The 27,394-nt window shown below is 41.2% G+C and overlaps 1 protein-coding gene across 4 annotated transcripts; it reads left to right on the plus strand.

The window, feature by feature from the left end:
* Window positions 1–1,547: 1,547 nt before the first annotated feature.
* On the plus strand, window positions 1,548–25,904 carry map9 (microtubule-associated protein 9). 4 transcript variants are annotated; one of them, XM_082974357.1, is made up of 14 exons: window positions 1,548–1,986; window positions 2,120–2,196; window positions 12,704–12,788; window positions 12,975–13,532; window positions 13,737–13,963; window positions 15,300–15,411; window positions 17,042–17,109; window positions 17,530–17,600; window positions 19,971–20,133; window positions 21,987–22,076; window positions 22,408–22,569; window positions 23,132–23,277; window positions 23,632–23,751; window positions 25,661–25,904. In XM_082974357.1, exons 2-14 carry the CDS (start codon window positions 2,122–2,124, stop codon window positions 25,851–25,853), a joined length of 2,070 nt encoding a protein of 689 aa, XP_082830483.1. In that variant the 5' UTR covers window positions 1,548–1,986; window positions 2,120–2,121; the 3' UTR covers window positions 25,854–25,904. The 4 variants fall into 4 exon arrangements, with proteins under 4 accessions (XP_082830483.1, XP_082830484.1, XP_045572740.1 ...); XM_082974358.1 differs by having other exon boundaries at window positions 1,548–1,820; XM_045716784.2 differs by having other exon boundaries at window positions 1,550–1,986; window positions 23,632–23,767.
* The last annotated feature ends 1,490 nt before the right edge of the window (window positions 25,905–27,394 follow it).

Consider the following 27,394-nt stretch of genomic DNA (forward strand, 5'->3'; position numbering starts at 1 on the left):
GGGGGGGCTGGGGCTTGGGCAAGTTGCTGCAGGGGGTGCAGAGCTGTTGACCGGGGTAGGGGTAGCCAGGTGGAAAACATGGCCAGCCGTAGAAAAATGCTTATTGAAATTATCGATGGGGGAGGTGCTCTTATTCTCCATGGACTTTGCAGTGTCCCAAAATATATATGATTTTTATGTCAATCTCTTATGGCTCAAAGTGGAAAGAGCTTGACTTCATCACTACTTGTTTTTGTAAGACGAGTTGACAGACTAAGTGTACTGACCTGTCTATTTAATCTGCTAGCACACAGCTTGTACACCCATGCATATCCCACAAGACATGCCACCAGAGGTCTCTTCACAATCCCCATGTCTAGAACAGACTATGGGAGGTGCACAGTACTACATAGATCCATGACTACATGGAACTCTATTCCACATCAGGTAATTGATGCAAGCGGGGACTGTGAAGAGAAACACACAAAGGTGCAGACACACGCATACGCACATAGGTGCTAGCACACGCACATTGTAATATTGTTGTGTACTGGTATTATACATTTTGTATTGTGGATATGTAGTGGTGTGGTAATGTTATATGATGTACTGTTTTATCTTTTGTTTTATATGTAATGGTAGGGCCATGGTGTGTTTGGACCCCAGGAAGAGTGGCAACAGCTAATGGTGATCCCTAATAAAAACAAATACAAATTCCCTGACTTGGAATAAGCAGTAAAGTTACATGATGAACAGTCAAGTCTTAAAATCAAGGCAGATACATGTAACAATGACAGTACGCTTGCAATATTCTGAGTATCCCAAATGGAATAATAATAACACTTCCCTGTTTATCCCAAATTATATTGATTGATTGGCAGAAAAGTGGCCACCACTTGACATTATGTAGTATTTTGTATAGATCAGTGATGTCCCACACATTTTCCCTGAAAGTACTTTTTGAAAGTGATAAGAGACAATCACAACAATAACAATCTACTGTACATTAAACCTGCGGTTTAAGGGGACTTCGCTATTGTTGTCAATACTTCTAGATTATTATTTTTTTCATTCAATATCATGCATTTTATACTGATTTCAGATTTATCATAAAGTCCATGTGTTGTGCTTGGGATATACTTCGGAATTTTTTCATGAAACTTCCCCAGAGTTGGATGAACTCGCATACCATTTTTAGGAAGTTGCTAAGTAGCGTTAGAGCAATTTCTAACTAGCAATTAACTAACGAATTAATTAATTAAGTAACCAGCGCAATGACTGGAATCAATGGGGACAGATAGCATGCTAGCTGTTCGTGTAGACTTCTAGTCATTGGCTCACGAAACTACCTCTAACTTCCTTTATTCTGGACGCAGAGACATGCAATGGTATCCACAAGTTCATCGGACTCTGGGGAGGTAAAATAGATCAAAGGGCTTCATTAAGTGTACGTGTATTCCTTTAAATTGTTTTTTTTTTTTTGTTTTACACTTATGTATAGGGAACCTTTATTGTGAAATTCCCACCTTGAGGAAAAACGTGACACGGAAGTGATCCAGAAACAGTTCCTTAGTTACTGTGTATGACTTTGTGTTTGTGGTAACTAGTGACGACCCAACAATTGCAGTTCTGTTAAATACCCTGGCCAGCGTTGAACCGGCCTATCGTGACACGGGGGGTGTGGGGCAGTCTGGTTCCAAAACGAATGCTATCGTTTTTTACCCGCTGCAAACTACGAAAACCCGGGCGCCCAGGCCAGTTTAAGAGAATCCCCTCATTCAGTGAAACATGTTGTTTAGCAACAAACTACCTTCTTGACAAACAAGATCAAACCAACTGAGGTATAAAGATTAAATAGCTAACGTTAGCATACAGCTAGCTAGTTGTTTTTCATGAGATAGCAGGATATTTCTTGCAGCTTTAGCTAAATCACGTTTTCCCCAGAAAGATCAAGTGGGCTGGGTGAGCTAGCTGACGTTAGCTTATTCAAAACCAGAGATAACCAAGGTAACATTGATTTGTATGGCAAGGCGTTTTGTCTAAGACAAATAGCTACAGTAGCTTGCAAATTAAACTAGCTTGGCTATCTAACTAAGCTATTCACATGGCTGGCATCTCAAAATAACTTTTTCATTTCCAGGAATGGCAGATAAAGACTTCAGCACAACACTGGCTTACACCAAGAGCCCGAAGACGTCGAGGAGAACAACTTTTCAGGTAGCTATAAACTGCTTATTCAACACCTGTTTTTTTACTGTCTCTGCTCAGCACCCATGCCTAACGTAGTCGTTATATGCCTAACTGCCTATACCCACATGAAAAAATACTATAGTATACTATGATATAAATACTACAGTATTCACTGTAGTATTTTTGCTGTATTTACTGTATACTGTAGTATTTACAGTTAACTATAGTATAAAGACTGTAGTAAAATAACTAGTATAGTAAATAATGTAATGTTTTTGCAGATTGTAGTTTACTGTAGTGTTTTTGCTGATGTTACTGTAGTATTTACTATAGTGTTTTTGTTTTATTATCTTTGACATAGAAGTGGTGGCATTCTCCTTGAGGAAACCTACTGGAGTTGTTAAGTTTTTAAATATTAACAACTTCATAGATAAGAACACTATAACAATATGGCAGAAAATGAAACGTATTCTACAAGAATACGGGCTCCCGAGTGGTGCAGCGGTCTAAGGCACTGCATCTCAGTGCTAGATGCGTCACTACAGACCCTGGTTCGATTCCAGGCTGTTTCACAACCGGCCGTGATTGGGAGTCCCATAAGGCGGCACACAATTGGCCCAGCGTCGTTAGGGTTTGGCCGGGGTAGGCCATCATTATAAAAATAAAAAAACAAGCAATTTCAGTTCCTAAAAACACAACCTTAAGGAACAATCCTTGGATAGCTTTTCAGAATTCACCGATAAATTTGTCCACATGGAAAACTAAAGGCATAGAAACCCTAAATGAGTTGTTAACAGGAAATACATGTATTTCCATGACACAATTAAAAAGTAATTATGGACTAACCAATGTCGATAGTTTCAAATACATGCAACTTAAAAGTTACATATCTTAAAATTTCGATTTGAAATCTTTTGGACATCAGAACTATCTTAAGGGAATCTTATTTGAGTCAGAAAATGATTTTTTTTATATGATAGGGAAGATATCCAACTGACAGTCTCCTTGAAAAAAATATAAACTTTTGTAACCAAGAACTGATGTTGGCACAAGAATGTTGGAACATAACAAAATTACAGTTAACGAAAATGTACAGTTAATCCAGTATAAGCAAATGTATTATACAAAAGAGACAGTGCTTGACTTGGGATGAAATATGTCCAGAAGCTGTCTTTTTCCATGTCGATCCATTAGAAAATGTTCACCAAAATTCACAAATGACATTATGCAATAGAGACTTCTGATTATTCACTGTTAAGGATTTATACACATTTTCCATGACTTTTAACCAAATTTTAATGACTATTATTATAGTCTAATGAACAAGTAAGCATTATTGACACTGGAAGGCTGTTGTGCCTGATCCCATCCGATGAGAAGTATTTCTGTCTTAAATAAAGCCCTTTTGTGGGGAATAAGTCATTCTGATTGGCTGGGCCTGGCTCCCTAGTGGGTGGGCCTACGCCCTCCCATGGCTGTGCCCCTGCCCAGTCATGTGAAATCCATAGATTAGGGCCTAATGAATCTATTTCAATTGACTGATCTACTTACATGAACTGTAACTCAGAAAAATCTTTGAAATTGTTGCGTTTATATTATTTAGGCTATCTACAGTGCCGGTGGAAAGGCGACAACGACACCAATACAAAAAATTGCTACAAGTTATGTTTTGAATTGGCTATCTAGTTTGTCTGTTGTCTGTCATTATTTCATACCTGCTGCTGAAATGTCGCACTCTCTCTCCTCTGGCAATGGCCCACTCACATTAGTGAACCTTGTTTGTTTTTTTGCATGTACATAATGTTGCTGCTACCGTCTCTTATGACTGAAAAGAGCTTCTGGACATCAGAACAGCGATTACTCACCTTGAACTGGACAAATAATTTTTCTTTAATGAGTCGGATGAGGTGGATTTACTCGAGACACCCGACAAGGCCCTCATCCCCGTCATTCGCAGGAGGAAAAGAAGGAGATATCGTGGACGACGGTCCGGGTGCTTTGTAAGGTCGCCAAGAGGGTAATCTACCTTTACCATCGGTCCTATTAGCCAACGTACCATTAATCGATAATAAAATAGACAAACTACGAGCATGTATATCCTAACAACGGGACATTATTAACTGTAATATCTTATGTTTCACCGAGTCGTGGCTGAATGACAACATGATTAACATACAGCTGGCGGGTTGTAAGCTTTTTCGGCAGGATAGAACAGCGGCCTCTGGTAAGACAAGGGGCAGCCTATGCATACTTGTCAACAACAGCTGGTGCACAAACTCTAAGGAAGTCTCGAGGTTTTGCTCGCCTGAGGTAGAGTATCTCATGATAAGCTGTAGACCACACTATCTAACTAGAGTTTTCATCTGTATTTTTCGTATGTCTACATACCACCATAGACCGATGCTGGTACTAAGACCACACTCATTGAGCTGTATACGGCCATAAGCAAAGAGGAAAACGCTCATCCAGAGGTGGCGCTCCTAGTGGCCGGGGACTTTAATGCTGCAGGGAAACTCAAATCAGTTTTACCTCATTTCTATCAGCAAGTTAAATGTGCAACCAGAGGGGAAAAAAACTCTAGACCACCTTTACTCCACACTCAGAGAAACGTACAAAGCTCTCACTCACCCTCCATTTGGCAAATCTGACCATTTTTATCCTCCTGATTCCTGCTTACAAGCAAAAACTAAAGCAGGAAGCACTCGGTCAATAAGAAAGTGGTCAGATGAAGCAAATGCTAAGCTACAGGACTGTTTTGCTAGCACAGACTGGAATATGTTCCGGGATTCTTCCGATGGCATTGAGGAGTACACCATATCAATCACTGGCTTCATCCCCCCCCAATTTGTTTTTATTTTATTTTACCTTTATTTAACTAGGCAAGTCAGTTAAGAACACATTCTTATTTTCAATGACCGCCTAGGAACAGTGGGTTAACTGCCTTGTTCAGGGGCGGCACGACAGATTTTTACCTTGTCAGTTCGGGGATTCGATCTTGCAACCTTTCGGTTACAAGTTCAATGCTCTAACCACTAGGCTATCTGCCGCCCCAATAAGTGCATCAATGACGTATTCCCCACAGTGACTTTATGTACATACCCCAACCAAAAGCCATGGATTACAGGCAACATCCACACTGAGCTAAAGGGTAGAGTTGCCGCTTTCAAGGAGTGGGACTCTAACCCGGAAGCTTATAAGAAATCCCGCTATGCCCTCTGACAAACCATCAAACAGGCAAAGCGTCAATACAGGACTAAGATTGAACCGTACTACACCGGCTCTGTCACTCGTCGGATGTGGCAGGGCTTGCAAACAATTACAGACTACAAAGGGAAGCACAACCACGAGCTGCCCAGTAACACAAACCTACCAGACAAGCTAAATTGCTTCTATGCTCGCTTCGAGGCAAGTAACACTGAAACATGCATGAGAGCACCAGCTCTTCTGGACGACTGTGTGATCACGCTCTCTGTAGCCGATGTGAGTAAGACCTTAAAACAGGTCAACATTCACAAGGCCAGACAGATTACCAAGATGTGTACTCCGAGCATGCACTGACCAACTGACAAGTTTCTTCACCTGTCCCTGACTGAGTCTGTAATACCAACATGTTTCAACAGAGTACCATTGTCCCTTTTCCCAAGAACACTAAGGTAACCTGCCTAAATGACTACCGACCTGTAGCACTCACGTCTGTAGCCATGAAGTACTTTGAAAGGCTGGTCATGGCTCACGCCATTATCCCAGAAACCCTAGACCCACTCCAATTTGCATACCGCCCCAACAGATCCACAGATGCAATCTCTATTGCACTCAACATTGCCCTTTCCCATCTGGACAAAGGAGAATATTGTGGACTACAGTAAAAGAAAGACCGAGCACGCCCATATTCTCATCGACGGGCTGTAGTGGAGCAGGTTGAGAGCTTCAAGTTCCTTGGTGTCCACATCACCGACAAACTAACATGGTCCAAGCACACCAAGACAGTTGTGAAGAGGGCACGACAAAACCTATTCCCCCTCAGGAGACTGAAAAGATTCAACAGCTGCACCATTGAGAGCATCCTGATGGGTTGCATCACTGCCTGGTATGGCAACTGCTCGGCCCTCGACTGCAAGGCACTACAGAGGGTTGTGCGTACGGCCCAGTACATCACTGCGGCCAAGCTTCCTGCCATGCAGGACCTCTATACCAGGCGTTGTCAGAGGAAGGCCCTATAAATTGTCAAAGACTCCAGCCACCCTAGTCATAGACTGTTCTCTCTGCTACCGCACGGCAATCGGTACCGGAGCACCAAGTCTCGGTCCAAGAGGCTTCAAAACAGCTTCTACCCCCAAGCCTTAAGACTCCTGAACAGCTAATCAAATGGCTACCCAGACTATTTGCATTGCCCCTCCGCCCCCTCTTTTTTTTACGCTGCTGCTATTCTCTGTTATTATCTATGCATAGTCACTAACTCTACCTACATGTACATATACCCCAATTACCTCGACTAACCGATGCCCCTGTAGATTGACTCTGTATCGGTACCCCCTGTATATAGCCTCGCTATTGTTATTTTACTGCTGCTCTTTAATTATTTGTTACTTCTATTTGTTACATTTTTTTAGGTATTTTTCTTAACTGCATTGTTGGTTAAGAGCTTGTAAGTAAGCATTTCACTGTAAGGTCTGCAACTGTTGTATTCGGCGCATGTGACAAATAAAATTTGATTTGAAATTCACAAATTCTACAGCACATTGGCAGTCACGTCTTAAGTGTAAATTAATAATCCATGCTTTCTGGGAATGGTATATATTCCAGAAGTTGTGTGGGCGGAGCTAGAAAGTTGTCTGTCAGAAATATTACATTTACATTTACGGCATTTAGCAGACGCTCTTATCCAAAGCGACTTACAAATTGGTGCATTCACCTTATGATATCCAGTGGAACAACCACTTTACAATAGTACATCTATATCTTTTTTGGGGGGGGGGGGGGTTAGAAGGATTACTTTATCCTATCCCAGGTATTCCTTAAAGAGGTGGGGTTTCAGGTGTGTTATGTTAAATTAGAGATAAAATGTGTCTGACAGAATTGTACAAGACAGTAGAATTGTACAAGACAATCCGGTTGACACAAGCCGTTGGTTTAAAAGCAGTAGTAATTAACTGTAAACATCTCAACGCGAGGTTGAACGTGAGGTTGCGTCGGGGCCCTTTGGCGCCTCTAATTGCATTTTTTTAAAGACCTGCCCTAGAGGTCCCTGGTGAAATTCATTAGGCAGGAAACCAGGCAGTAACACGGCAGCACCCAGAGTTATCCAACAATGACTGTCAAGGGTTGGTAAAGAACACAAGCTTGGAGGAGAATTCAGCCCCTCGGACCAATTAATTACCAAACGCAAATGGATGTGAGAGGAGACAGCCTTTCTAATTTCCCCTCCCTTCATCTGACGTCAGACATGAGAACAAGACCCTGTCAGATTAACCACTGTGTAATTATCATAGAGGAGAAGAGCCAGAGACCCTAACCTCCATGATTACTACCCTGTCACTCAGGACAAGCACCAGGGGGTAGAGGTGGGGGGTGGAGAGAAGAGCCAGACACCCTAACCTCCATGATTACTACCCTGTCACTCAGGACAAGCACCAGGGGGTAGAGGTGAGGTGGGGGGTGGAGAGAAGAGCCAGACACCCTAACCTCCATGATTACTACCCTGTCACTCAGGACAAGCACCAGGGGGTAGAGGTGGTGGGGGGGGGGGGGTGGAGAGAAGAGCCAGACATCCTAACCTCCATGATCACTACCCTGTCACTCAGGACAAGCACCAGGGGGTAGAGGTGGGGGGGTGGAGAGAAGAGCCAGACACCCTAAAATAATAAGAGAGTACGATATTCTGATCTAGAAGAGATGTGTAGTAAAATAATCTGATCTAGAAGAGATGTGTAGTAAAATAATCTGATCTAGAAGAGATGTGTAGTAAAATAATCCGATCTAGAAGAGATGTGTAGTAAAATAATCTGATCTAGAAGAGATGTGTAGTAAAATAATCTGATCTAGAAGAGATGTGTAGTAAAATAATCCGATGTAGAAGAGATGTGTAGTAAAATAATCTGATCTAGAAGAGATGTGTAGTAAAATAATCCGATCTAGAAGAGATGTGTAGTAAAATAATCCGATCTAGAAGAGATGTGTAGTAAAATAATCCGATCTAGAAGAGATGTGTAGTAAAATAACCTGATGTAGAAGAGATGTGTAGTAAAATAATCCGATCTAGAAGAGATGTGTAGTAAAATAATCCGATCTAGAAGAGATGTGTAGTAAAATAATCTGATCTAGAAGAGATGTGTAATATGATAATCTGATCACACACAGAGACAGTTTATCTCATATCCTGCAGCCTAGTTCCCTTTACCCGTATACAAACTGTATCTACCTCCATCACTCTAGTATCCCTGCACATGTAAATGTGATATTGGAAGTGACTTGTTATTTCCTGTATATATATTGGAAGTGACTTAATATTTCCTGTATATAGTATGCTTCCTTATGACAAGACTAGTTTTTCATTTGACTGACACTGCATTGATCTACTCAGGCGTCAGCCTTGTCGAGCGTTTCCCAGGACAAAACAACTGACAGATTATACGCTGTTCAATGCAGTCGCTATATACCCAGGGAGACACAAAAGGAAAATATCAAGATGGGTATTTTATTCAGCCAGACAAATGTTAAGTAGGACAATGGATCACACGGGTTCAGAGCTGACTGGTGTTTCAGATAGAAGGAGATAGGAGTGTATTAACACACACGAACACACACACACACACACACACACACACACACACACACACACACACACACACACACACACACACACCACCCTGACACGTGTTGTTCTGTCAGTCTTCACCTGTTCTATCATGTTCTTCTGCTACGTTAAACGGGGACTAACTTATTCAGGCTGATTTGATCAAGTTATTCTAATCATCCAGAACTTTGAACTTCTGCGTGAAACTACAGACGTCCTGTATATAACGTCCGACCGCACACATCGTTGAGACGAGAGTTAGCAAAGCACGCATTTCACTGTTTGATGTTTAAATTTGACCATTAAACTTTGATTTAGGTCGAACCTTGATGAGGTCTTACCGTCAGCTGTATCTATAGTGTTGTTTTGAAGATGTGATTGGTGTAACGGTAAAGGTTTAAGGCGATATCCACGACATCAACTGTCAATATGTGGTGTTGTAAATTATTGTGGAGTTGTGAACTGAATCTCAGCTGTTGTGAACTAAATGGTTGTGAACTGAATCTCAGCTGTTGTGAACTAAATGGTTGTGAACTGAATCTCAGCTGTTGTGAACTAAATGGTTGTGAACTGAATCTCAGCTGTTGTGAACTAAATGGTTGTGAACTGAATCTCAGCTGTTGTGAACTAAATGGTTGTGAACTGAATCTCAGCTGTTGTGAACTAAATGGTTGTGAACTGAATCTCAGCTGTTGTGGACTAAATGGTTGTGAACTAAATGGTTGTGAACTAAATGGTTGTGAACTGTACCACAGCGGTTGTGAACTAAATGGTTGTGAACTAAATGGTTGTGAACTGAATGGTTGTGAACTGAATGGTTGTGAACTAAATGGTTGTGAACTAAATGGTTGTGAACTGAATGGTTGTGAACTGAATGGTTGCGAACTAAATGGTTGCGAACTATATGGTTGTGAACTGTACCACAGCGGTTGTGAACTAAATGGTTGTGAACTAAATGGTTGTGAACTGAATGGTTGCAAACTGAATGGTTGCAAACTGAATGGTTGCGAACTGAATGGTTGTGAACTGAATGGTTGCGAACTAAATGGTTGTGAACTAAATGGTTGTGAACTGTACCACAGCGGCCTTTGAAGCAGTCATGAATCCAAAACGCCATAGTGGTCGGGGAAACTACAATTGATGAAGTAATGAAACGTGGATCTTACCTTTTACACCTCCTGGTATATATAAATATCACTATGTAAATTTACTTTTCATCCATTTGTCTGCACATTTCAAGAAATGCCATATGGGGGTGTAGTGAGATACACGATGGGTTGGACGATTCTCTTCTCATAACTCATCTTGAAAAAAATGTATACTCAAAACATGGAAAACAATCCGCCATCATTAACACAATGGAAAAATCAAATTAATTATTATTTAAATATTGAAAGTACTTGTGCTATGGAGAGAAACAAAATGGTGCAGTTTCAGGCCATGTGGCAGAAAGTGATGTGTGCGCTGGAGATGGGGGGGGGGGGGGGGGGGGTGCTCGTGGGTCTGGGCAGGGGTGATGTAGTTGATGTTTGTATGATGTTGTCGTTTGTATGTGTATTATTTATTGTTGTAGGTGGGAAGGACTGGGATCTAAACAGATAGTTAAGAGCTTCTGCTCTTTTCGATGACCTGTAGGGAACACAATATATGGTCTACACTTGGCATGTATGTAAATTTCTCACTTATGGGTGGCACAAATTGGGATATGCGGGAGGGGAATGGACAGGGTAGGCCTTTATGCAAATTGGATACCATAGTATTTACAATACAAGTGTAGTGTTTTTGACCGGACTGTAGTGTTTTTGCGGACATTACTGTAGTTTTACTACAGTGTTTTTTGAGTGGATAATACTGTAGTATTTACTGTAGTATTCTACAGTATACTCCACTTTACTACAGAATTGTAGTAAGTACTGTAGTATTCTATGGTAAACTGTAGTATTTTTTTCATGAGGTTAAGTCATAGGCTAGAACAAAGAGAGCCTACCTTTCGTCTATGGCTTGAAGGTATAGGTCTAGGTATAGGCTTAGCTTAGTAAACGCAACTCCATTATAGGCCCACATCTCAATGGAGTTGCAATGAGTGTCTGTGGAGTGTACTGCTATCAGTCAATACTTCAAAAAATGTCCATTATTTAATGCTTACGTTGTACCTATGTTTGTCCTGTGTAACTTTAAGCTTTTCTTGGGGTGCTGAAATAAAAGTTGCATTTTACACAAAAACTATGAATTCTGACAACTCTGAAACAATCAGGATAAGCACAGGTACACAGTAAGCATTAAAAAAAATGATATTTATAGAAGTATTGAGTGGTACAACACGTTTCTGGCGGCCTTCTTCCATTACACAAAGGTGTTCGGAGCATGCTAGATAGCTAATTAGCACTAGTGGTTCCTCTGTCTTCCGCCTGTCTTCCATAAACACAGGCTGTAACATGGAGATATGGCCATGTGGGAACACAAACCATAACCCTATAAAGGTGTATAGTAGTTTGTTTTTAAATTATTTATCGCTGATTTGAAAGTTAAGTTCCATATGTTTCCAAACTGTATCAAATGCGAGGAGTATTTGGGTTTAGAAAGAGCTTCGGTTATTTAAACTGAACATGAAATGACTCCAAAAGAGTCATGACAAAGGCAAGGCCTGGCTAAATTATCTGTAATCTGTCAGAATGTTTGCATTAACTTGATACTTTTATGTGTACCTTGGAGACAGCAAACTTACTGGGTTAGGTTTCGGCCCCACTGAGACACATTAACATGGATAAAATTGTATGACGTACATCATTGTCCGCTTTTGTCCATCAAAAGTACAATTCAAATCAACTATTATCGGACGAGTTGAAAGAGGGACCGTTTGTGTATATTTTTATTTTTTATATTTTTGGGTCGGTCAGTCATGATCCGTTGTCAATCATATGGCAACAGATGACTCCTACTTAAAAAGCGTTGTCTCCATCCAAAATTCTCGGACTCAAAATCCCAGTGTCTTGGCGCTCTTCAAGGGCCAGCTCAGTCTCGACTCTCTAGTTGGCCAGCCCAAAAAGGTTAGAGTTCAAATGGTTGGTGACAAAATCATATATATACAAAAAGGAAAACAAAGAGGTAGTGTGCTGTATATCTAGGCCTCTATTTTCAGCTGGCGCTAAGTAGACGCAAGTGTCAAATGCACGTTGGTTTTGCAATTTTGTCATTTTCCAGCCCCAACGCCAAGTATGGTAATTTACCTGTCTAACATCAGCACGCTTGCGCTGAGGTGGGAGGGGTGGTAATATTTGAGGTGTCCTTACAATGAAGCAAAAGGGACAATTTCAAGCAGCGCTAATGAGAAGTTAAGACCCACAAAAAGCAGGTCTTAACGTAGCGCAGTTGATAATGGCATGGATTTTGAGAGCGGAAGCGCAGCCTATCCAGCCATGGCGCACAGTGCCCATGGATGGAGAGATGTGCCTTTTGTGCCGGTGAATCTCGTATTTAGAAACATAACAAAACAATTGGTTTCCCCCCATTTTTCTTTAATTTGATTAAAAACCAAGCATAGCCTATCCTCCCCTTAATCAAGGCTGATTTAGCAGTATCGCATAGGTGCGCCTTTTTTATCCTGGCCATTAGACAGAAGTAGCCTATGAACAAAAGGGTTTTAAAATGGTCTACTGAGAGTGCTTTGAAATACACTGAGTGTACAAAACATTAAGGACACCTTCCTAATATTGAGTTGCACCCCCCCCCCCCCTTTCTTAGGATGAGCTGGAGGCAGCTGTTTCTGCTAGAGCAAGTAAAAAAAAGACTGACCAATACTCCTACTCAGATGACTTTGACGAAGATGGTAAGACGTTAGTCATACTAATGAGTGGCACATACATCGATCACTCGAAATCTGAACTTCAGTGATCTTAAATCCCCCCTAATACACAATATCAGTTCATATTGGCCAGCTACATTTTACATTAGGCAACACTGTTATAAGTTGACCACCAAATTACTGACGGATGTGTTTGTAATATTTTCCTAGATGTGTTGAAAGAACTTCTCAATTCAAGAAAAAAGAGAATCGATACCTTCAAGGCGGGAAAGAAGAAAGCCAAGATCAACGACTTCAACCTGTCGGATGACGAGGAGGAAAGCGAAAGGCCGACGAGAGTGTCGTTCATGAAGACGCGAAAGGCCACTTCCCCCTTACAAGATTTGGCGACACCTGACCCACATAAAAATGAACAAACAGACGGCTTTATTGGAGGTAGCAGCGACCAGAAGGATTCGGACTCCTTACACTCACTGCACTTTAAAAACCCTCACCAAGACTACACAGAATCCTCGGCATCACAGAACAGTCAGTTGAAATCTCTTTCCCTACCCTCGCAACCAAGTCAAAAAGAATCCCCATTGCAATCAACTTCGGAGAACAACAGCCATTGGGATTCTCCCTTGCCCCTGACATCTAATGGTGGTCTGTTGGAAACCCCATTGCCCTTGCCGTCTGAAAATAGTGTGGAGAGCAAAGAATCGGGGACTGGAGGAAAAGGAAAACTAGCTACTCCACTGCCACTCATCAGATGTGCATCCTTGACAGGTTTCTCTAAATCCCCTTCAATTCATTGCTTGTTCCTGTCATTAATATGCACAATGTTATGTATGATGTATTTGATATGGTCATGACACAATTTGTGGGCGACATTGATTCATTGTTATCTTATTCGTGTCAGCTATCATATCTGTTTGTAGCTATAGTCTTAGGAATTATTAGGTATTATTGCCTAATCCCTTCCCCATTCAGACAGCGTTGTCGAGAATGAGCCGCCCAGACCCAAACCCAGGCAGAGGACCGTGAGGGTGAGCAGTCAAACCGAGGCGGAGCCTGTCGCCGTGGACAAGGAAACTCCTAGCAGACCCCCCACCTCCTCTGTGTCTATCTCCCTTTCCTCTATTGACCAGGGTGAAATGGCAAGCACCCCCACTACTTCATCCTCTAGCAAAACATCTGCCAGGAGTCATAGTCGACAAGTGAGTAACGTGATACTTTGACCTGGACCAGAAACGGGTAACTTGGTGCCAGTTTTGTTTGTGCCATCTTGCCAACTCCTATTGTTTTTGTCAGATGGGCATTGTTGCTTGGCTTGACTATGACCATACAGTAGGAGTTGGCAAGACAGCAGACCTGGGGCCAGGCTAAGACATAGAATTGTAAAGAGATATACAGGTAACTGTCAAAATTAAAGAAACAATTTTATTAAATGAGGGATACAAAGTATATTGAAAGCAGGTGCTTCAACACAGGTGTGGAATTGACATTCCATCATGCTTAGGGTCATGTATGGGGCGGCAGGTAGCCTAGTGGTTAGAGAGTTGGACTAGTAACCGAAAGGTTGCAAGATAGAATCCCCGAGCTGACAAGGTAAAAATCTGTTCCCTGAACAGGGCAGTTAACCCACTGTTCCTAGGCCGTCATTGAAAATAAGAATGTTCTTAACTGACTTGCCTATTTAAATAAAGGTAAAATAAAAAATGAATACAATGAATGTATAAAAATTGTCCACTATCTTTTCTACCATGGTGGGAAGGAGAGATCTCAGTGACTTTGAAAGAGGGGTGATTGTTTGGGCACGTTTGGCAGGAGCTACAGTGACAGACTGTTTCATGATATGCCATGGCCGTCTCAGTCACCAGAGATCAACCCAATCGAACACTTATGCATCACCGTCAACAAAACACCAAGTGATGAAATTTCTTGTGGAAGAATGGTTCCAGACACTTGTAGAATCTATGCCAAGGCGCATTGAAGCTGTTATGGCGGCTTATGGTGGCCCAACGACCTAATTAAGACACTGTTTGTTTCCTTTAATTTGGCATTTACCTGTAGATTATCCAAGAGTAGGGATAATAAAGATGTAGACTATCTATACTAGTGGTCAATTTCTATGACCCAGCTTCTAGTGCCTTGGGATAGGTATAAACAATATGGATTTTGAAAGTAGCTCTACCTTTGCTGCAGATGTACAGTGGGATTTTCACCATGTTGCTTATACCTGTCTCAGTCCTTTCAGATTGTCAGAAGTTCCTAAGGGTCGGGGTGCGAGGAATGGCCGTTCTTTTTTCAACTCCGATTTCTACTTATCACATCTGTCGCTATTGTAACACATTTGAGGAGAGGTCATAATAATCTGCGGCATATAGATCAGTTAGATAATGCAGACAATGTTGTAATGGTAGTCAAAAACAATGGCACCATCGATTAGCTGGCCCTTATCACAACCTTTGGATAATGACGATACGACAAAAAATGCACATTTCGGATTCACATTGGACAATAAAGTCATTGTATTTTTGTATTTCACCACAGGGCCCCGTAGGAGACCACAACATCTCATCTAAACTCCGCAAATCGTCCTCTTCAACTGTAGGTCGGCAGTCAAACTCGCTGTACAAATCTACTGACGGCACCTGGAGTAGAGGTAAGAAGAGCATGGGTGACATTTTCTGCACTTAAGTGTGCAAAGTAAAACAACCGATAGGCCTACATCCAGCTGCAAGTATTGTTAGCTATCTGTAATTTAAGCAGAAATAAACATTTGGGGCGGTTTCCCGGGCACAGATTAATCCTAGTCCTAGACTTAAAAGCAAGTTTAGGTTGGTTTCCCAGGCCCAAACCTAGTCCACTGTACTAAAAAGCACGATCAAGGGAGATTCTTTCATAAGCATGCTTTTTAGTCCAGGCATAGATTTATTCTGGGTCTGGTTGGAAACTTCCCCTTAGTGTTTACCTCAGAGCCATATATAGAGAGCGTTAGGCCAGGTTTTAGAACGGCCGCCATGCTAGCGCCCATATAACCTTGAGAACTTTATTCTTGTAATATTGGTGATGCAATACAAGAGCGCCTCCGACAGTTCTCTATGAAATGACCCGCTGTAAACAAGGAAAACAGAGCAACGAGTTTAAGATTTTTTCATTTTTATTGATTAGCATTCAGCATAATGTGTATCCAAGTCTGTACTGTGTTGTAGTGTCAACAGTGAAAGCATATCTGCTTTCACTGGACATCTTCATAGGTTTTGAAAACTATTAGAAATAAACAGCACAGCGCAGAAGCATTAATTATCACTTAGCAAGGGCTATGGAGGAAATGTGGCACTTGACACGTTCAGCCACATTGGCCTAACACTCTATTTACATTGAGTGTACAAAACATTAGGAACACTTTCCTAATATTGAGTTGCAACCCCTTTTGGCCTCAGAACAGCCTAAATTTGTCAGGGCATGGACTCTACAAGGTGTCAAAAGCTTCCACAGGGATGCTGGCCCATGTTGACTCCCAATATTTCCCACAGTTGTGTCAAGTTGGCTGGATGTCCTTTGGGTGGTGGACCATTCTTGATACACACATGATACTGTTGAGTGTGAAAAACCCAGCAACATTACAGTTCATGTCACACTAACCGGTGCGCATGGCACCTAGTACCATACCCCATTCAAAGGTACTTTTTTTTTCTGCATTGGACCTTGGACTACAAACTGGTGCATCAGCCACCTACTAGCACACCCCGTTCAAAATGCATTTCAATATTTTGTCTTGCCCATGGCACACATACACAATCCATGTCTCAATTGTCTCAAGGCTTAAAAATCCTTCTTTAACCTGCCTCCTCCCCTTCATCTACACTGATTTGAAGTGAATTTAACAAGTGATATCAATAAGGGCTCATAGCTTTCACCTGGATTCACCTGGTCAGTCTGTTTTCTACTGTATATGACTCGTGTTTACCTGATGCACGCTATGCATTTGTGAGCTGCAGTATTCAAAAACGAATTTGAAAATATGAATTTGGACTTGATTCAATAGAACCTGCATTGCGATATTCACACAGCAGTTCTTTCCCTGTAAAAACCTAACAACAGTACTACTTGGTCCAGTACTACTACCCATCTCATAGGTATACATTTTTCAGATAGGTAATGTGTGTGCCCAGGCAGAAGGTTATTAACAAAGACACTGCGTAAACATTGCTATAGTGGGTTTAGTTGTGTAAGTTGTTTCAAGAAGGACAACATCCAACACATTCTAAAAACTCCATCTCTTTTTACAGATGGACATACTTCAGAAGACAGCAAGGCAAAGGATGGAAAATACTCCACATCATTTGAAGAATATCAAGTAAGTAATCTACAGTTTTTTAATTTGCTTTGTTATTGAGATGCCATCTGATTTGACTAAGAAATCTGATATTTTTGTATTGCCTATCGTATACCTAAAGTATTAGCTTCACCCCACTTTCTAATAATTTTGGAAACTAAACCATACTCACCAGTATAAAATTACATCCAAACAGAGTTGCAGGTTTCATTAAAGGCTCCATCCAGTAAAAATCATGTTATTTTTATAGACTGCATTGAGGGACATTTTGACCTAAAACTAAACTGAGCTATAACTTTCTCTTTCCTAAAACTTCTCACCACACTGTTTTAGCGAGTGGGATTTACAGAAAATGTAAAGATTAGAAAACTTATTGAGAGTGCATGATTGTGATAAGGTCCAGGAGTTTTCATGTAGGTGATTCATGCTGCTTCTTCTCAGGACGATTCAGAGGATCACCCAGATCATATAAGCAGACTCAGCCATGTGACTGAGAACTCTATCGACACCAGGTAAACACCATATTTCTCTCTACATTTATCTAAATCTTGCAGGGAAATCCTTCCTTTTCTATTTACCCATGGCCTCAAACTATATTATACTTTGCAAACTATAGGATAGTAGCATGCTTCATGCAAAAAAATCTTCCATTATTGGTAGGTTAATAACTACTCTCTAGTACTGCAACATGATATTCTATTCTATTTTCAAATACTATGACATTGTTTGAAACGTAACTACTGCTTTTAATCAGGGCAAGGCGACTGGAAACATGACCGAATACAAACAGTGTAGCTATTCCCTCCGCAAGGCAATCAAACAAGCTTAAGCGTCAGTATAGAGACAAAGTAGAGTCGCAATTCAACGCCTCAGACGCAAGAGGTATGTGGCAGGGTCTACAGTCAATCACGCACTACAAAAAGAAAACCAGCCCCGTTGCGGACCACAATGTCTTGCTCCCAGACAAATTAAACAACTTCTTTGCTCGCTCTGAGGACAATGCAGTGCCACCGACACGGCTCGCTACCAAAACCTGCGGACTCTCCTTCACCGCAGCCAACGTGAGTAAAACATTTAAATGTGTTAACCCTCGCAAGGCTGCCGGCCCAGACGGCATCCCTAGCCGCATCCTCAGAGCATGCACAGACCAGCTGGCTGGTGTGTTTACGGACATATTCAATCTATCCCAGTCTGCTGTTCCCACATGCTTCAAGAGGGCCACCATTGTTCCTGTTCCCAAGAAAGCTAAGGTAACTGAGCTAAATGACTATCAGTAGCACTCACTTCCGTCATCATGAAGTGCTTTGAGACTAGTCAAGGATCATATCACCTCCACCCTACCTAACACCCTAGACCCACTCCAATTTGCTTACCGCCCCAATAGGTCCACAGACGACGCAATCACACTACACACTGCCCTAACCCATCTGGACAAGAGGAATAGCTATGTAAGAATGCTGTTCATCGACTACAGCTCAGCCTTTAACACCATAGTACCCTCCAAACTCGTCATTAAGCTCGAGACCCTGGGTCTCGACCCCGCCCTGTGCAACTGGGTCCTGGACTTTCTGATGGGCCGCCCCCAGGTGGTGAGGGTAGGAAACAACATCTCCACCCCGCTGATCCTCAACACTGTGGCCCCACAAGGGTGCATTCTCAGCCCTCTCCTGTACTCCCTGTTCACCCATGACTGCGTGGCCATGCACGCCTCCAACTCAATCAAGTTTGCAGACGACACTACAGTGGTAGGCTTGATTATCAACAACGACGAGATGGCCTACAGGGAGGAGGTGAGGGCCCTCGGAGTGTGGTGTCAGGGAAATAACGTCACACTCAACGTCAAAACAAAGGAGATGATTGTGGACTTCAGGAAACAGCAGAGGGAGCACCCCCCTATCCACATCGACGGGACAGTAGTGGAGAAGGTGGAAAGTTTTAAGTTCCTCGGCGTACACATCACAGACAAACTGAAATGGTCCACCCACACAGACAGCGTGGTGAAGAAGGCGCAGCAGCGCCTCTTCAACCTCAGGAGGCTGAAGAAATTTGTCACGTAAAACACTCACAAACTTCTACAGATGCACAATCGAGAGCATCCTGTCGGGCTGTATCACCGCCTGGTAGGGAAACTGCTCCACCCACAACCGCAAGGCTCTCCGGAGGGTAGTGAGGTCTGCACAACGCATCACCGGGGGCAAACTACCTGTCCTCCAGGACACCTACACCACCCGATGTCACAGGAAGGCCAAAAAGATCATCAAGCACAACAACCACCCGAGCCACTGCCTGTTCACCCCGCTATCATCCAGAAGGCGAGGTCAGTACAGGTGCATCAAAGCTGGGGCCGAGAGACTGAAAAACAGCTTCTATCTCAAGGCCATCAGACTGTTAAACAACCGTCACTAACATTGAGTGGCTGCTGTCAACATACAGACTCAAATCTCTAGCCACTTTAATAATTACAAATTGGATGTAATAAATGTATCACTAGTCACTTTAAACAACGCCACTTCATATAATGTTTACATACCCTACATTACTCATCTCATATGTATATACTGTACTCTATACCATCTACTGCATCTTGCCTATGCTGTTCGGCCATCACTCATCCATATATTTATATATATTCTTATTCATTCCTTTACACTGTGTATAAGGTAGTTGTTGTGAAATTGTTAGATTACTTGTTAGATTACTTGTTAGATATTACTGCATGGTTGGAACTAGAAGCACAAGCATTTCGCTACACTCGCATTAACATCTGGTAACCATGTGTATGTGACCAATACAATTAGATTTGATAACTACAAGAAATGCATGGGGATCATTTTCATTTCTGGTAAACCTTGGTCATTCCTATTTTCTTTTTATTTCCTTAGGCCCTCAAGTTCTCTGACAAAAAGCTCCCGAAAGTCGCAGAGTGTGTGTTCGTACACAGCAGAGTCCAAATACTTGGGGTCGCTGAAAGTTCTGGATCGTAAAGTGCAGCTAAAGGAAGCAGAGCCCGGATCTGCAGATTCTCTCAGAGCGGCCATATACCAGGTATGGGCAGGATTTGGTTGGATGACTTTGATTGGATGACTTTGTAGATATGCATAATTGTGATAAGGGGCAGGAGTTTTCCCTGACCATGTGTCCTGAGCAGAAAACCTTTGGGCCCTATGCAGAATATATGAGAAAGATGAAATGCTATCTTTTGTGTCTCCGTTGTGATTATTAATTTACGATACAGTCCATTCGGAAAGTATTCAGATCCCTTGACTTTTTCCACATTTTGTTACATTACAACCTTATTCTAAAATGGATTAAATAGTTTTACCCCCTCATCATTCTACACACAATACCCCATAATGACAAAGCAGAAAAAAATGTTTTTGCAAATGTATAAAAATGAAATACAAACGGAAATATAACATTTACATAAGTATTCAGACCTTTTACTCAGTACTTTGTTGAAGCACCTTTGGCAGCGATTGCAGCCTGGAGTCTTCATGGGTATGACGCTACAAGCTTGGCACACCTGTATTTGGGGAGTTTCTCCCATTCTTCTCTGCAGATCCTCTCAAGCTCTGTCAGGTTGCACAGCTATTTTCAGGTCTCTCCAGAGATGTCCTTGGGAGACTTGTCCTGAAGCCACTCCTGCATTTTCCTGTTGGAAGGTGAACCGTTGCCCCAGTCTGAAGTCCTGAGTGCTTTTGAGCAGGTTTTCATCAAGTATCTCTCAGTACTTTGCTCTGTTCATCTTTCCCTTGATCCTGACTAGTCTCCCAGTCCCTGCCGCTGAAAAACATCCCCACAGCATGATGCTGCCACCACTATGCTTCACCGTAGGGATGGTGACAGGTTTTTTCCAGACGTGGCGCTTGGCATTCAGGCCAAAGAGTTCAATCTTGGTTTCATCAGACCAGAGAATCTTGTTTCTCATGGTTAGAGTCCTTTAGGTGCCTTTTGGCAAACTCCAAGCAAAGTGGTTTCTGTCTGGCCACTCTATCATAAAGGCTTGATTGGTGGAGTGCTGCAGAGATGGTTGTCCTTCTGGAAAGTTCTCCCATCTCCACAGAGGAACTCTGAAGCTCTGTCAGAGTGACCATCGGGTTCTTGGTCACCTCCCTGACAAAGGCCCTTCTCCCGTGATTGCTCAGTTTGGCCGGGTGGCCAGCTCTAGGAAGAGTCTTGGTGGTCCCAAACTTCTTCCATTTAAGAATGATGGAGGCCACTGTGTTCTTGGGGACCTTCAATGCTGCAGACATTTTTTTGGTACCCTTCCCCAGATCTGTGCCTCGACACAATCCTGTCTCAGAGCTTTACGGACAATTCCTTCGACCTCATGGCTTGGTTTTTGCTCTGACATGCATTGTCAACTGTGGGATCTTCTATAGACAGGTGTGTGCCTTTCCAAATAATGTTCAATCAATTAAATTTACCACCGGTGACTCCAAGTTGTGAAAACATCCAACTCAAGGATGATCAATGGAAACTAGATGCACCTGAGCTCAATTTCGAGTCTCATATCAAAGGGTCTGAATACTTATGTAAATAAGGTACCTGTCTTTTATTTTCAATACATTTGCAAAAAAACAACAACCTGTGTTCGCTTTCTTTATGGGGTAATTGTCTATAGATTGATGAGGAACATTCTTTATTAAATCCATTTTAGAATAAGGCTGTAACATAACAAAATCTTTAAAAAGTAAAGGTGTCGGAATACTTTCCAAATGCACTGTATCTACCTTACCTCATCACTATATATATATATATATATATATATATATATATATATACAAACAAACATTTAGATAATTATATATATATATATATCTACATCTAAAAACTTGTTAAATGTGACTGTTTGTCTTAGTTTGAGGTGTACCATAACCATTTTCTGAAAATAACAGGAATGGCTGAAAAAAAAAAGGAAGAAGTTGCAAGAGACAACGCAAACAAAGAAAGAGGAACAAACATTAAAGGAAGAGAAGAGGAGAAAGGTAAAGGTGAAAATGGTGGCACTGCATATTAAAAGTTTAAAGATTCTCTATTTTAAAATTAACAATTGTGTACATTTATTTACAGAATAATATTTCTATAATCAATTTATAGATTTGTAAAAAATGATTCAGATAGTTGAATGGACACTATTGAGATTCTTTATTTTAAGAATGACCTTTCCGCCCAAAGTATGTATTATAAATAACTTAAACTACAAATGCAGCTGTTTTAGGTCCTGTAGGTCTTAAGAGCACCTCATGTATTAATAGTAAACGATACAAGAAGAAAACAGCTAATCATCAAATAACACATTATTACCTCTGTCCACAGGATGAGCAAGCTAAGATAGACGACGCCAAGGCCTCTTATGAGGCTTGGAAAGAAAAGAAAACCGAAGTCATCAAAGCAAAAGTCAAAGAAAAGCAAGATGTGATCAAAAAGAAGCAAAGAGAAATTTATGAACAAGAAGAGAAAAAGGAATCTGCTAAAAAGGTATATACACTGAGTGTACAGAACATTTAAGAACGCTAGTAGGGTGTGCTAGTAGGTGGCTGATGCACCAGTTTGTGGTCCAAGGTCCAATGCAGCCCTTTTTATCTCAATATAAAATCATTTCTGGGTGACAATTAAGTACCCAGGTCAGAAAGCTTCTTAGCAAAGAGCAACATTCTGAGTGGGGAGAGGAAAGCTGAAAACTAGGTGTTATTGGCATAGAGGTTTGGAACTCTTTCTTATTGGTCTAATAACTAATTTACCGACTGGTGATGTCAGGCCAAAACTCCATCCCACCAAAACAGGCTGACATTTCCGGCAGTCTTTTCAAACCTCTCTTACACTAAAAGTGCATTATCATAATTTTCTCAATTCCACAGTATTATTCCAACCTGGTAGTGTGGAAATGTGTATATATAAAACACAGTCAAATCGCATTTTTGATTGCGCTGGGCCTTTAAGTAGTTATTAAGCTTTACAGAATATATCTCAATGCATTATCTGCATTTATGCAAACATTATCTGCGTTTATTCATATCTTTATGAATGTATGTCCCTGCAGGTTTTTGAAAAGTGGAAGCAGGGTCATGATGAACTTCTCAAAGAGAAATACAGGAAACAGAAGGAGGTTGAAAATAAACAAAAACAGAAGAAAGAAGAGACGGAAGAGGAGAGAAAGAGAGATTCCTTATCTGCCATTTCTAATTGGTGAGAGCATCAAATGGTGGTCCTTGGTGGCCCAATTGGTTAAGGCGTGGCACTAGCAACGTCAAGGTCGTGGGTTCAATTCCTGCAGAGATCACATAAACATATTAAAATGTATGCAGACTACTATAGACTGTCACCTTGGGTAAATGTGTCTGCTAAGTGGCATATTATTTTTCAAACATCAGTGGGAGATCTTTTTTAAAGTAACAAGCTTTGATGAAAGCTCTTTAAAATCACAGATAGAAATGTATTGGTCAGTTACACTAGAGGACGTTACGGTATTGGCATAGATACAGGATATGATTGAATCAAAACTATACAATTGCTTTTTTTCTTCCCCTGGAAATTACATAGGAATGAAAGGAAGAAGGATGTTGTCCATGAAAAAGTGAAAATGGAGCGTCGGAAAGAGAAGATCAAAGAGGAGGAGGAGAGATATGAAAAAGAAGAGAAGGATAGGATGGCCTTGGAGATGTATGAAAAATGGCTGGTATGTACACTACCGTTCAAAAGTTTGGGGTTACTTCGAAATGTCCTTGTTTTTGAAAGAAAAGCACATTTTTTGTAAATGACTATTGTAGCTGGAAACTACAGATTTTTTATGGAATATATAGGCGTACAGAGGCCCATTATCGGCAACCATCACTCCTGTGTTACAATGGCACGTTGTGTTAGCTAATCCAAGTGTATCATTTTAAAAGGCTAATTGAAAACCCTTTTGCAAGTATGTTAGCACAGCTGAAACGGTTGTCCTGATTAAAGAAGCAATGAAATTGGCCTTTAGAATAGTTGAGTATCTGGAGCATCAGCATTTGTGGGTTCGGTTACAGCCTCAAAATGGCCAGATACAAAGACCTTTCTTCTGAAACTCGTCAGTCTTTTCTTGTTCTGAGAAATGAAGGCTATTCCATGTGAGAAATTTCCAAGAAACTGAAGATCTCGTACAACGCTGTGTACTACTCCCTTCACAGAACTGAGCAAACTGGCACTAACCAGAATAGAAAGAGGATTGTGAGGCCCCGGTGCACAACTGAGCAAGAGGACAAGTACATTAAAGTGTCTAGTTTGAGAAACCGACGCCTCACAAGTCCTCAACTGGCAGCTTCATTAAGGAGTACAGAGTTGCAGAGTTGCAAAGAAAAAGCCATATCTCAGACTGGCCAATAAAAAGATTAAGATGGGCAAAAGAACACAGACACTGGACAGAGGAACTCTGCCTAGAAGGCCAGCATCCCGGAGTCGCCTCTTCACTGTTGACGTTGAGACTGGTGTTTTGCGGGTACTATGTAATGAAGCTGCCAGTTGAGGACTTGTGAAGTGTCTGCTTCTCAAACTAGACACTCTAATGTACTTGTCCTCTTGCTCAGTTGTGCACCGGGGCCTCCCAATCCTCTTTCTATTCTGGTTAGAGCCAGTTTGTACTGTTCTGTGAAGGGATGTTGATGTTATTTTAATGGACAAAAGAATTTGCTTTTCTTTCAAAAACAAGGACATTTCTAAGTAACCCTAAAATTTTGAACGGTAGTGTATGCACACAGACCACATTTAAGCAGCTTTATAGTCCCAGTCGGTATTCACGTAATAAGGAATTCCCCTCGACCACGCCCACAAATTGGGGAAAACCAACATTCTTTCCTATTGACCCCCTTGTAAAAGAGGCAACTTTGTCGTCAATTGTTTTGTTATACAGAAATAACAAATCAAATTTTATTGGTCACATACACATATTTAATGTTATTGCCGGTGTAGCAAAATGCTTGTGTTCCTAACGCCAACAGTGCAGTAGTATCTAACAATTCACAACAATAGAGAAATCTAAAAGTAAAAGGATGGAATTAAGAAATATATAAATATTAAGATGAGCAATGTTGGAGTGGCATTGACCAAAATACAGTAGAATACAGTATACAGTGCATTCAGACCCCCAGACTTTTCCCACATTTTGTTACGTTACAGCTTTTTTTCTGAAATTGATGTGTGTGTGTGTGTGTATGTGTATATATATATATATATATATATATATATATATATATATATATATATATATATATATATATATATATATATATATATATATATATATATATATATATATAACATTTAATCAATAGTGAAGACATCAAAACTATGAAATATCACATGGAATCATGTAGTAACCAAAAGTGTTAAACAAATCAAAATATGTTGTATATCTTCAAAGTAGCCACCCTTTGCCTTGAAGACAGCTTGAAGTAAAAAAAAAATTTTTTTTACACTTTACATTGACAAATTCAAGTCACTTTCTGAATTTACTGACTTCAATTCGAATTGAACCCAACCCGCCATGTTGAAAATTACATTTTCTGCCAATTGAGCTACTATGTTGTCTGCAATTCTCCTACAGAGAAGGAAAGAACGCCAACAGACAAGACAGAGGAAGGAGAGACGGATACAAGCTATTCTACAAGACGATCCACCTCCCCCTTGGAGTCCACCTAGTAAAACTGTGCCTTTTGGAAAATAATCCCTACACAGCCTATGGATTTATGTTGCTAAATATGGAGTTTGCATATTTAGATTGTTTTTATCATGACTGAAATTGTGTTATTTATGAAATTGTATAAAATTCAATAGAATGATTTTTGGAATTCTGTGTACTTTGTGGTTTTATTGGGTTTTCTGTATTGAAATGTAGTCTTGCATGACACATTTCTTCATGACTTCATACATGGAGAAACTCAACACAGAGCCATACATACTATGATATATATGTGTGTGGACACCCCTTCAAATGAGTAGATTTGGCTATTTCAGACACACCGTTGCTGACAGGTGTGTATGGCTCTGCAGTCTCCATAGACAAACATTGGCAGTAGAAAGGCCTTACTGAAGAGCTCAGTGACTTTCAACTTGGCATTATCATAGGATGCCACTTTTCCAACAAGTCAGTTTGTCAAATTTCTTCCCTGCTAAAGGTGCCCGGTCCACTGTAAGTGCTGTTATTGTGAAGTGGAAACGTCAAGCAGCAACAACTGCTCAGCTGCAAAGTGGTAGGCCATTGAAGCTCACAGAACGGGACCCGCGAGTGCTGAAGCTCGTCTTTCCTCGGTTGCAACACTCACTATCGAGTCCCAAACTGCCCCTGGAAGCAACGTCAGCACAATAACTGCTCTTCGGGAGCTTCATGAAATGGGTTTACATCGCCCATTTCCTGTGAAGGGAAATCTTACCGCTACAGCATACAAGGATATTCTAGATGATTCTGTGCTTCCAACTTTGTTGCAACAGTTTTGGAACGCCCTTTCCTGTTTCAGCGTGACAACGCGCCCGTGCACAAAGCAAGGTCTATACAGAATTTGTTTGTCGAGATCGTGTAAAGGAACTTGACTGGTCTGCACAGAGCCCTGACCTGAACCCCATCGAACACCTTTTGGGATGAATTGGAACGCCGACTACGAGCCAGGCCTAATCGGCCAATAACAGTGCTCCAGCTCACAAATGCTCTTGTGGCTGAATGGAAGCAAGTCCCCACATCTAGTGGAAAGCCTTCCCAGAAGAGTGGAGGCTGTTATAGCAGCAAAGGGGGGACCAACTCCATATTAATGCCCATGATTTTGTAATGAGATATTTAACAAGCAGGTGTCCACATACTTTGGTCATGTAGTGTATCTGCTTGACTCTTTGGTCCTGTTCAAAATCCTTAAAAGTGCGTCCTTCATCCTCCTTTCCGAAAACTATTTATTGTCACTGATTTGGATAATCGAACACAAAGGCACTGCCACAAGACTTTCATTTGCCCAGTCATTTCTACAATTTCTAGGCCAGTAATAACTGGCCTAGAAGAAGATGCGGTAGTAAAAGTGGGAGCTGTCTTGTTTATTTTGTAGTGATGGGCATTCCGGTTATTTTCAGTGAGCGGCTTGTTCGGCTCAGCTCACCAAACAGAGCCGGGTGCTTTGGCTCTGAAACGGCTCTTTAAAAAAATATATTTTTGTATTTTTATAAGTCAAACAGTTTGCGATAGTTTGACTATGATTGGTGTTAAAACAATTCTAATTAAATTATTAAATGAAATCGTACTCTCCCTTAACCACAATTTATTTAAAAATGCATTGGTTTGTTATGAAAAAGAATGCAA

This window comes from Salmo salar, chromosome 04, assembly GCF_965601325.2.
Source record: "Salmo salar chromosome 04, fSalSal1, whole genome shotgun sequence".
NCBI lineage: Eukaryota > Metazoa > Chordata > Actinopteri > Salmoniformes > Salmonidae > Salmo > Salmo salar.

Coding starts and splice junctions, on each gene's coding strand:
- map9 (XM_082974357.1), top strand. CDS start 2,122: ATGGCAGATAAAGACTTCAGCACAACACTGGCTTACACCAAGAGCCCG. Junction 13,964..15,299: donor CCAGGAGTCATAGTCGACAA/GTGAGTAACGTG, acceptor ATTTCACCACAG/GGCCCCGTAGGAGACCACAA. Junction 22,077..22,407: donor AGGAAGAGAAGAGGAGAAAG/GTAAAGGTGAAA, acceptor CTCTGTCCACAG/GATGAGCAAGCTAAGATAGA.